The following is a 12,495-nucleotide window of genomic DNA, read 5'->3' as shown; positions in this document are numbered from 1 at the left end:
TGGCACTTAATTTGCTGAGCTGTCCTCTGCGATCTCTTTTTCTGATCAGTCTTTACAGGATGGAGACTGCTGGAACTATCAGGGACAAACTATTCCACCTGTCTTGTTCCACCCCCTCTGCCTTTAAAAGGAGGAGCTGGGTTTTAAGTACTTATTCTTCCTCTCTGTTAATATTTTTGTAGGGCATAAACCATTGCCTTTTTGTCAGGAAAATGTGAATATTAATAATTTGAAATGCTGAGATTTGATCCACATGTAAGCTGCATTGGGATTCCATGACGGTGGGATGTAAATGTGGAAGAATAAATGAGCAAAATGCAATAATTCCTGTAGGAAGACTACATTTCCCCTTTAGATTCCCATGTTTCTCTCTCTCTCTGCAAATGTATGCACTAAAGAGGATAAAAAACAACATTGTTTTCAAAAGGAAATGTTGCCAGAGGATTTCAAAGACTGTAATTATTTTGGAATAATTAGCATCCGATGGCAAGAATTTTTTTTGTGTGTGTACTCTGTGGCCACCGTTAAAAATTAAGAACACTTGCATCCTGAATTTATGCAGAAAATTTGAATGTGTCTGTCAATGGTAGACTTGAATCGGAATTGGTAACTAAGGTTACATTCACACTCTGTACTTAAAGCAGAGTCCACCCCCCCCAAAAAAAAAGAATTCTGGGAACTGTAGTTTAGTGCTCATAAATCCACAGATCCCAGGATTCTTTGGGGGGAAGCAATGTGTTTTAAATGTGTGGTGTGGATGTAGCCTGAATAGAGTGCATTTGTATGCCCTGCTTGGACAATGGGGCAATTGTTAACTCTGATGGTGTCTTCCTTTGTATTTGATAGGTCATTGCTTGTGAACAGCAGTATGACTACTCCTATGATGCTCGCTGCGACGTTTGGTCTCTTGGGATCACAGCCATTGAGCTGGGTGACGGGGATCCGCCTTTATTCGACATGCATCCCGTGAAAACACTTTTCAAGATCCCAAGGTACGGCACTAGGTGGCTCTCTTAGCTTGCTAGATTGCCATTCCTCACACAGACACCAGCATTTCAACAGCGAAATGCAAAGGTGAAATTTGGTACATCATTGCATCATAAGTTAACCCTGATTGAGAAATGCTACTATTAAGAACTTTAAAGCCCTAAATGGCCTCGGCCCAGTATACCTGAAGGAGCGTCTCCACTCCCGTCGTTCTGCCCACACACTGAGGTCCAGCTCCAATGGCCTTCTGATGGTTCCCTCACTGCAAGAAGTGAGGTTACAGGGAACCAGGCAGAGGGCCTTCTCGGTAGTGGCGCCTGCCCTGTGGAACGCCCTCCCATCAGATATCAAGGAAATAAAGGGAAGCTTTTAAGATTTGATGAATTATTGTATTTTAATATTTTGCTGGAAGCCGCCCAGAGTGGCTGGGGAAACCCAGCCAGATGGGTGGGGTATAAATAATAAATTGTTGTTGTTGTTGTTGGATTCTTGCTTGCCCTGATCTACCTGCAAGTAGTGCATTCTCCCAGAATAAGAACATATAATATTTCCATAGGTTGTTTTTTATATTAAGCTTTCTCGCTATTTCTCTATGTAATAAAAATGCAAGGTTGTCATCACACCACTGGAGGATTTGTAGTGCCAGATCCTGGATTTGCAGGGCAGGGGAGCAAAAGTCAAGGCAGGGTATACAACAACAGTGGCCTGTAGTATGGGAGGAAGAAGGGAGGGACACTGAGTGGGGAAAAGTGGTGATTTCAAACAACAGCGGGTTTAAGTAAAGTAGGGATGGAGGAAACTGAGAGGGAAATGGTGCTTTGGGCAGATGTTTGAGTACAGGGAGTTAGGAGTAGTTGTGTTTCAGTGTCTCTCCCTTCTTACTGCACTTAAACTTTCCCCCCTTCCATTTCTCAGCAGCCTCTTGTGAGAAATGTAAAGAACACAGAGTCCTCAAATATTCCATGGTACCTTCCTACAATCATGCATTTCACTCCTGGTACCGAGTGTTGTTTTCAATATGAAGTTCCAGATTCAGTGTGGCAATTAAGATTACATATTTGATTAACAAGTAAAGTAAAGGTAAAGAGACCCCTGACCATTAGGTCCAGTCAAGGACAACTGTGGGGTTGCGGTGCTCATCTTGCTTTACTGGCTGAGGGAGCCGGCGTACAGCTTCCAGGTCATGTGGCCAGCATGACTAAGCCGCTTCTGGCGAACCAGAGCAGCACATGGAAACGCCGTTTAACTTCCCGCCGGAGCGGTACCTATTTATCTACTTGCACTTTGACATGCTTTCGAGCAACGGGAGCTCACCCCGTCATGGGGATTCAAACTGCTGACCTTCTGATCAGCAAGTCCTAGGCTCTGTGGTTTAACCCACAGCGCCCCCCATATATGTACAACATTGATGGGCTGAGCTGAACCTTCTCTGACTGAACAAGGTATCTGACAGGCTGGCTCTTAGCATCCCATTCATCTTAAAGAGACAGTAGCGTATATCATCCTGGAGTGTTTGCGCAAAGAGGACTGCGGGGAGGGGAGACATGGAAGTGGCTTTAGAAACAGGAATGGGACAATCAAGCTTAGTAGTTGCAAGGGGAAGCCCTAGGATGTCAATGTGGGGGGGAATGGCAGTGGGATTGGTGAGCAGAGTGAACAGGCGCACAGCCCCTAGTAACGAATACATAGCATGCCGTAGAATGTTTAAGATGAGCTCATACTGCATATACCATTTGTTTCCAAAGAAGTAAAGGCCGCTACCGAAAATTTACAGCACATTACAAGGTTATTTTGATGGGGGAAAGGTCTTGTGTTATTATGCAGCAAAGGCAATTTTGAAACTGTTATGTGTGTCACATCAGTTGCACCCTTCTCTTACTGCTTATTTACACATGAAAAATATGAAACGCTTTCTTGCCATTCCTGAATATAAATGAGCATTTGAGTTCACATGTTGTTAGGTGGTTGTCTTGTTTCCACCTGGCCGAGGGACCCGGGATTATAAAGACCATTAAGGAATATGAATGAAAGAAGGGGACAGTTGTAACAAAAGCAGGATGGCATCTCTTAAGCATTTGCCCCCGGTTGATTGCCAGCTGGTATATGCCGGCTTCTTCCATATTCCATTGTGGAAAGGGAAAGATAATTACTTGCTACTAGCAAATTGAAAGCTTAGGCAATGAAAATATTTGACCTTTTATTATCTGTACAATCGCACAATTACCATGGGGCGTAAAAAAAAAAAAGAATTCTCCTGATTGCTATTTGCATTTCTGATTAGGTCTATTTATATGCAGATGAGGCTCTCCAATATTCTGCATCGTATTATCTCTGTTGCACAACCCAGACTGCCGTCCCCTCTTCAAAAATTATTCAAACTTAAGCAGCAATTCATCTCTCTCTCTTTTCTCTACCTCTCTCTTTTGCCCTTTGCACATGTGTAAAACAGGCTGTAGCAATTAAAGTGGTGAGGGAAGCTTCAAATTTCTAAACTAATACCCATAAATTTTTATCAGATAGAGGCTGTAAACAGCTTTAAAGAACAACAGTCATGATGAAGTACTGTAAAATATCAGCAGGTGATAGGAAGAAATATAGAACAGGACATGGGAATGGTTGTCTTTCAGTCTATGATTTATCTCTTTCTTCCCCCAAAACTGCATATAAATCTGCATGACGAAATAATATATTGTGGTGGCATGTCTTATTTCCATAGGACAAAATACTGAATTTATTAAGTAAGCTCCTAACCATTCCTGTTTTTTATTCTTCACCAAATCTTTGTAATGTCTGAAGCTCAATCCTAGCTAGGAATAAATACTGCTTATAGGATGTTAAGTGATGATAGGGACGCAGGTGGCGCTGTGGTCTAAACCACTGAGCCTCTTGGACTTGCCGATCAGAAGGTCAGCGGTTCGAATCCCCACAACGGGGTGAGCTCCCGTTGCTCTGTCCCAGCTCCTGCCAACCTAGCAGTTCGAAAGCATGCCGGTGCAAGTAGATAAATAGGTACCGCTCCAGCGGGAAGGTAATCGGCATTTCCGTGCACTGCTCTGGCTTCGCCAGAAACGGCTTGGTCATGCTGGCCACATGACCCGGAAAGTTGTCTGTGGACAAACGCTGGCTTCCTCGGTCTGAAAGTGAGATAAGCGCCTCAACCCCAGTCACCTTTGACTGGACTTAACCATCCAGGGGTCCTTTACCTTTACATTAAGTGATGAAGGGCCATTTAGAAATGGAATAAATAACCATCAGTAGCATCATAATATAGAGCATCCATGAAAAGACATGATAACTCCAGGACGTGGCTTAGGCATGTTGACTAGGCATTAATTGTCAAAGGACCACATTTCCACAATGTTCTTTGGAGACTTATGGGTAAAATTAAAAACGCTAAATACAAACATTATGTTTTCCCCTGGGTTGTCCAAAGATCACTGGCTTCAAGGTAGGCTCCTCTAGTAGCCAGAGGCATTGCAGTTTCCAAAACAGATGCCTCTATCCTGAGAAAAATAACTATGTCTCCCTTGTCTAGCCAGATATCCGCCAGTCTCTGCATAGCATTACCAGGCTGGTTCTGTAAGAAGGGTGGGCAAAGAGTTGGGGAATGAAGCAACAATATCAGTGCGTTCACCTGCTGCCCCCAGTGGATTATTAGGAAATTGTAGGGGAAGGTATTGGCAGTTGCCTAGCAACCTTCAGATGCCATATTTTCATCCACAGTACAATAGTCTATATATGTCGCCAAGTAAAACACGCAGAGCATATTCTTCCTTTGCAGCAACTTGCCCACTATATCAGGGAAGAGGGAAAGGGTGTCACGATGAGAAAATTTTAATGTAGCCCCTGCTCCCTCACAATATCCTGACTCTGACTCCAGGAACGTTAAGTTGCTCAGAGAATATCTACTGCCCTCAAAAGGATACAACTGGGATATTGAACCGGGGCAGCTTCTGGAAGCTTCCATGCAGCTGGATATCTTGGGGGACTTCAGGAGGGAAGGAATTTGGTCTCCCTCTGCTGACTAGTCTTTCTGTCCAGATTTCACTGATAGCTCCCACTTGGAACTTGCTGGGCCTCCATTCTCCTTTCTTCTTCTTCTTTGGCGATCACTCGTAACCAAGTAAGATTCCAAACCAGCTGTTGGCGCCATGCCTCCAGATCTTTGGACTTCAGTTGTTGTAGCATCTGAACACCTTCACACATTTAAACAAAACACCTTCACACTATTTAAACAGAAGTCTTCTGGGATACTTATTTCCAGCACATCAATTTATTTCAAAAACAAATGCTTTGGGAATGGTTTTTTCCTTCATTTGAAAATACTCACAACATATCCCAATGGTCTTCTTCTTCTTTGGCGGTCACTCGTAGCCGAGTAAGATTGTCTTCCATGAACGTGGTTTTAACAGTAAGTGACTGTGGAGGCCAATTCTGGATCCACATGTCCTTCCACAATGGGGACATAGGTTTCGGGGCAGGAGTTGATCACGGTGAGGATTTGCCAAACGTGCCTTGCTATTAGCTCGTTTCTCCCTTTCGTCCTGAGTTCGAGTGTCTCCAAAGCCCATGACACCTTTGGTAAAGGCTGTTCTCCATTATAGCCTGGCTGATCAGAGGGGCCATTATTATTATTATTATTATTATTATTATTATTATTATTATTATTATTATTAGCATAAGCATAAGCATAAACATTTCTTTGTGATTTCTGTCCAGGCCTTTTGCTCACAAATTTCTTTGATTGGAGGTAGATCTAGGGTTCAGCTTTGTGTCCCCCTCAATATAACTTCTCCTGTTCCCTTAGAATGGTTCCTCCCCCCCCCACAAAACGCCACCACCTCTTGATATCTTAAAAGTGCTAATCGTTTTGCTAAAATCTATTTACATAGAAATGAGGCTAGTTCTGAAATCTGCAGCCGAAGAGACTGCATTAATGACAGTAACATAGTATAGAGTTGGGCCTCATTTTGTCTGGAAATAGAGGGAGGCAGCCGAGTTCAGAATCAGGACAGGCAACAATATGAAGTATTGATTTGCTGTACCTGACTCATTTTTGCGAAGCCTTCTCTTTTCCTATTATTTTGACTTCATTAATTCTGTTTTAGCTGACTGGACTGATCTGCTTTCTAATTGAGGGGCTGTAAATGCCAATCACAAGCCAAGGGACTGAGCACCATGGTTTTCAGCAACCTAAAAATTATTTCACCTCTATTGCCTTACGGTAGTAGCTGTTGCTGATTTATATTTTGCACACTTCTAGCAATTTCTGGAGGATATGATCTTAGCCAGGTGAAAATAGGGGCAGTCCTGGGCACGAGTACTTATTTAAGGCTGTTCAGGATGAAATCTGGTGTGGCCCAGGATTTGTAGGGAATGAGGGTGGGGAAATGCGTGAGTCCAAGGTTTGTATAGGCTCATTCCCATCATGATAAACCACAGGCTTGAGCGTAGGCCTGGATCAATGTTAGTGGGCACAGCACTCTGCATACTTTGGAGCTACGCAGAGTTCTTCATGACATGACACAGATCTAATGAACAGTTCTGTGTAAATGGAAACTGTATAAACTGCTGCACCTCCAAAAATTGACTCACAACTAATCGTATCAGCAGTATGTTAACATATGGCAGGGAGAAATTCCTTATATTCCTAAATAAGAAAATAGCAATGAGCTCAGTAGGAGATGGAGAAAGCCTTCTCGGTAGACAGAGCATTGGTTTCATACTACAGATAGCTTATGTCCTGCCCAATGCTTTGTTTGGGTGAAACACACTGTCAGGCATGGTGCTCCCATTCCAATAATCGCCATAATATGTAGAAAATAATAAGGAACTGGAACTGTGCATCCCACAGTAAGCTTTAAAAGGTAAAGGGACCCCTGACCATTAGGTCCAGTCATGGCCAACTCTGGGGTTGCGGTGCTCATCTCGCTTTATTGGCCAAGGGAGCCGGGGTACAGCTTCCGGGTCATGTGGCCAGCATGACTAAGCCGCTTCTGGCGAATCAGCGCAGTGCACGGAAATGCTGTTTACCTTCCCGCTGGAGTGGTACCTATTTATCTACTTGCACTTTGACGTGCTTTCGAACTGCTAGGTTGGCAGGAGCAGGGACCGAGCAACGGGAGCTCACCCCGTCGCGGGGATTTGAACCGCGACCTTCTGATCGGCAAGTCCTAGGCTCTGTGGTTTAACCCACAGTGCCACTCGCATCCCTTACAGTAAGCTTTGGGTCATCGCAAAAGTTATATTCACACCTTCTAGTATGTGTCCTCCAGAAGATGGCATTGAATCCCATTCAGCCAAAAGAGACGCAAATTGTTCTGCCCCGCTGTATTTGTGCGTAATGCAACAGATGTAAAAATCACACCAGATGAACAAAAAAAATTACATAATTACCCAAACCAGCCATCCGTGGGCTCCAGCTTTAGTTACCTTACACATGTGCAGTGTCAATAGCATGGACACAAACCCAAATGTTTCTTTAAAATCCGGACAGCTGAAGGGTTGGGCTTTTCCTGTCAAGATGGAGGTTTTTGTTCGTGTTTGTAGAGGGAAGTGAGGGGCAGATGGGGCTCGTCCGCCTGGGTAGCCTATCTAGGAGAAGAAAAACTCTGATTCTAAACATCTGCTGCCTCTTCAGGAGAAGTAAAGGCTATGGAGTAAACCCTACACAAATCTAGAGCAGAGTCCCTAAGACGGTTGGATGGCGATTTGTATGCCTCCATGTTTTGCTTTTCTATTCTTTGGATCGTATCAGCAAGGCCAAGATGGGGGTCTTGTCGTCTGAGCAACCCAGGACCTTCATACACATTGCCCTGGCTTGCACCTTGGGGAGGTCACTTTGGTGCGGCTAACACAGCAGTTTGACTTCACCCCCGGAAGTGCACTCATTTGTCTCTTGAGACAGACAGATGCCAGCTACTCAGAACATCATTGGCTGCCCCATGTAAATTGAGGTCCAGCTCAGAGGGCCTTCTGGTGGTTCCCTCCCTGCGAGAAGTGAAGTTATGAGGAACCAGGCAGAGGGCCTTCTCGGTAGTGGCGCCCTCCCATCAGATGTCAAGGAAATAAACAACAATCTGACTTTTAGAAGACATCTGAAAGCAGCCCTGTTTAGGGAAGTTTTTAATGTTTGATCTTTTACTGTGTTTTTAATGTTCTGTTGGGAGCTGCCCAGAGTGGCTGGGGAAACCTAGTGGGATATAAATTATTATTATTAATAATAATAATAATAATAATAATAATAATAATAATAATGGCAGTTGGAGGGAAAGCTGTGGCTGTTCTGTTGCCTGTGCTCCTTTCAGCAACTATGTTGCAGATCCCTCCATCCATGCCTAGGTCAACCTGATGACCTCCAGATGTTGTGGACTGCAACTTCCACCAACCCCAGCCAGCCAGCATGCACCAACATCTGGAGAGCCTCAAGTTGGCAAAGGCCGATCTAATAAATCAAAGATGGCAGTGACACCAAACAGAAGGCAGAGGTCTTAAGCTCAGCATCAGTTTTGCAGCATCAGTTTCAAGGTCTTGATGGTTTTTATGGCAACTATGCATCTTTGTGGCTGTATCAATTTTGAAATGTGATTTGGTGCTCTGAGCAACTAATCCTTTCTTCTGACCAAAGACCAGTTCACTTTTTCCTTCCACTCATTGTCAGAAACAATTAAGTTTTATTCATAGCACCAATACATCTAATTATGAAGCTGTTGTACATTAGACACTCTATGCCTTTTCTACTGCAACATAAGGTAAAGGTAAAGGGACCCCTGACCATTAGGTCCAGTCGTGGCCAACTCTGGGGTTGCGGTGCTCATCTTGCATTACTGGCCGAGGGAGCTGACGTTTGTCTGCAGACAGCTTCCGGATCATGTGGCCAGCATGACTAAGCCGCTTCTGGCGAAGCAGAGCAGCACACGAAAACGCCGTTTACCTTCCCGCTGGAGCAGTACCTATTTATCTACTTGCACTTTGAGGTGCTTTCGAACTGCTAGGTTGGCAGCAGCTGGGACAGAGCAACGGGAGCTCACCCCGTCATGTGGATTCGAACCGCCGACCTTCTGATCGGCAAGTCCTAGGCTCTGTGGTTTAACCCACAGCGCCAACCGCGACTGCAACATAATGTTGCTTTTATTCATTCCATCACTTTTGTATACCTCGGTCATTAACCCTTTCCCTAAAAAATACACAAGCATATCTCAGCTGAAAAATATATTTATCTCCCTGATGTATTGCTTTGCACAAGATAAACGCTGAAGAATTTATTAACCCTATTTTTCTTTTAAAGGGTCAGTTCAGCACTGGATAATCATTTGCTTGTATGTGCAAGCATACACTGAGAGGTGTTTATATGTGCAGGCATATACACAGAGATGGATGAGGTTAAAAATATCAAATCCCCAATTGTCAAATTTGCTAGATCTGACCACCTTCATAATTTAGACCCTTCTATTGAAGATTTGAAAATATATTCTAGACAGATGACATGTTAACAGAATCATTTCATGGTTGAGTGTCTTCACAGTATGATTTATCTTTACCTTTAGGCAATGGAGGTCCCTGTTTGGGAGATTTATGAGCTAGGCCCCAAAATCTATTTTGATGACATGGAATGTGTGTGTTTATTGGGGGAGGGGGGAAGAGAAAAATCAAACCTTAGCATTTGCTTTAAATACTAGGTTTCCTTCTCACGATCAGTTACGCAAGCCAGCTTTGTTCATGTAACTTCTGCCCTTCTTTTAATTAAAAGGATTGCGCTCTGGTTGTTGTGTATGGACTTGACAGAACAAGCATTGTAGGTCTCAGACCAACTTTGTATGGAGACCAAACAAAATTGAATTAGTGCATGAACAAATAGAATAAAGAATGCAGACATCTCCTTTTTTGTGTGCAGCAGAGCCCAGAGCATTGCCTGCTTTCTGGGTTTGCTGCTAAATAAGCTTTAAGTGCACTGGGGAAGTCAACTGGTTAATCTTGTCAACAAATTGCCCAGACTTGGAGAGTGCTGTGGGTTTAGCAACAGTGAGATTGGTTCTCTTGGGTCACGTGACTTCCAGCTTCATGACAATTCTAGTTTATGCTGTCTGGTCTGTGTTCTGCCTTGAACTCTCTGGACTTCTTTTCTCTGGTTAGTGAGCCCAGTGGCATGGCAAATAAGGGGGGGGGGCGCATCTGCAGAACACCGAGTTCAAGCCCCATGGGGAAAAACAGCGTCCCTACAGTGCATTCCAACCCTGAGTGAATTCAGTGTGTGTGGAGTTTGAGAGTGGCAGACCTCACCTCCTGATACTTGCCTCTGACAATCTTAACTAGGTAGATGGATCTATTTGCAATAATGAATTTTGCAATGTATTTAGAGATACAGTGGTACCTCGGGTTAAGAACTTAATTCATTCTGGAGGTCCGTTCTTAACCTGAAACTGTCCTTAACCTGAGGTACCACTTTAGCTAATGGGGCCTCCTGCTGCCGCTGCATGATTTCTGTTCTGCAAAGTTCTTAACCTGAGGTACTATTTCTGGGTTAGCGGAGTCTGTAACCTGAAGCGTCTGTAACCCGAGGTACCACTGTAAAAGTTTGGCCTGGGGGAGAGAGATTGGAGGCGGAATCTGAGATCTGAGACCAGTATACCTGAAGGAGCGTCTCCACCCCCGTCATTCTGCCCGGACATTGAGGTCCAGCGCCGAGGGCCTTCTGGCAGTTCCCTCACTGTGAGACGCAAAGCTACAGGGAACCAGGCAGAGGGCCTTCTCGGTAGTGGCGCCTGCCCTGTGGAACACCCTCCCATCAGATGTCAAAGAGATAAACAACTAACTGACATTTAGAAGACATCTGAAGGCAAGTTTTTAATGTGTGACATTTTGATGTATTTTTAAACTTTGTTGGAAGCCGCCCAGAGTGGCTGGGGAAACCCAGCCAGATGGGCGGGGTACAAATTATTATTATTATTATTATTATTATTATTATTATTATTATTATTATTATCTTCCCTAGTCTTAAAACTCCGGCAGAAGATTTCTTGTGCCCATAATGCTAGCCACGTATTAGAGATAAGCATGAGGAGAAATCTGAATTCATATTTCCAAATTGGGCTATGAACATTTCAGCTGTCTGGGTTGGGACTAGTGCCGAGAGGCGGATCTGGTGGTTACTGGGGCCAGCAGTAGGCCCAGTCCACACACCAGCCCCTCCTCTCCCCACCTGGAAGCCAGCAGGTGGTGGCCAAGTCCCCTTTGTGGCAGGAGGCTCGTGGGATGCCGGGTGCAAGCCAAGGCCACCCGAGGGGAGAAGAGAAGGGAGGGCACCCCAGGAGAGAGGGAGGCATGTGAGTAATTAGGCAATTTACCTCTACTGTCACACAGTGGTGGCAAAGGAGGAGGCTGGGGTGGCTTGGCATGGTCAATCGAGGGGGGTGGAATATTTTTTGGGGTGCCAATGGGGTCTGGGCCCCTTAGAGTTGGTGCCTGTGATGCCTAGAATAAACTTTTCTTACAATTTTGTTCCACCCAGCAATGTTTATTTATTTCCCACCTCAAAGCGTATCTTTGTATCCAATGTTTGCTTTTAAACATACATTTTTAGCACATTTATTCTTTTCTGCTGAATTGTGTAAAGCAAAGCCAGAAAGTGACTCGACGATGATATAAGTAAAAAGGTAAAGGTAAAGGACCCCTGACAGTTAAGTCCAGTCACGGATGACTCTGGGGTTGTGGTGCTCATCTCGCTTTACTGGCCGAGGGAGCCGGCGTTTGTCCACAGACAGTTTTTCTGGGTCATGTGGCCAGCATGACTAAGCCGCTTCTGGTGAAACCAGAGCAGTGCACGGAAACACTGTTTACCTTCCCGCCGGAGCGGTACCTACTTATCTACTTGCACTTTGACGTGCTTTCAAACTGCTAGGTTGGCAGGAGCTGGGACCGAGCAACGGGAGCTCACCCCATCGCGGGGATTCGAACCGCCTTCTGCTAGGCAAGCCCAAGAGGCTCAGTGGTTTAGACCACAGCTTAAGTAGCTTTTAGCATTGCAGATGGAACTTTTCTTCAGTGGAGTGGGTAAAGGCTGCCTTGTTTCTTATCTGTGGCGTTGTTAGTGCTGCTTCCCTAAAGTATTTAAAAGGCAGCTGAGGGATCGCCTGCACGTGTATGTTTTCCCCGAAATAAATGCAACTCTCCAGGGAAGGGCAATCCGTGGCCCTCAAAATATTCCAGGATTCCCCGTGCCCATCAGGCCCAGCAAGGATGGCCGATATTAAAGGAGTTTCCTCACCCCTGAACTATAAAAGGTAAAGGGACCCCTGACCATTCGGTCCAGTTGTGGCCGACTCTGGGGTTGCGGCGCTCATCTCACTTTACTGGCTGAGGGAGCCGGCATACAGCTTCCGGGTCATGTGGCCAGCTTGACTAAGCCACTTCTGGCGAACCAGAGCAGTGCACGGAAACACCGTTTACCTTCCTGCCAGAGGTACTTGCACTTTGACGTGCTTTTGAACTGCTAGGTTGGCAGGAGCTGGG

The 12,495-nt window shown here is 44.9% G+C and overlaps 1 protein-coding gene across 2 annotated transcripts in view; it reads left to right on the top strand.

The window, feature by feature from the left end:
* The window catches only part of MYO3B (myosin IIIB), a 297,619-nt gene that overhangs the window by 70,210 nt on the left and 214,914 nt on the right, over window positions 1-12,495 (top strand). For both annotated transcript variants that reach the window (XM_081181948.1, XM_081181947.1), the window contains one exon: window positions 847-992. In XM_081181948.1, the coding sequence (XP_081038074.1) occupies window positions 847-992 (146 nt within the window). The remainder of the gene's footprint in view (window positions 1-846; window positions 993-12,495) is intronic.

Source organism: Podarcis bocagei (assembly GCF_964188305.1).
Source record: "Podarcis bocagei genome assembly, chromosome: 1".
In the NCBI taxonomy this organism is placed as follows: domain Eukaryota; kingdom Metazoa; phylum Chordata; class Lepidosauria; order Squamata; family Lacertidae; genus Podarcis; species Podarcis bocagei.
This window is presented reverse-complemented; position numbering and strand designations above follow the sequence as displayed.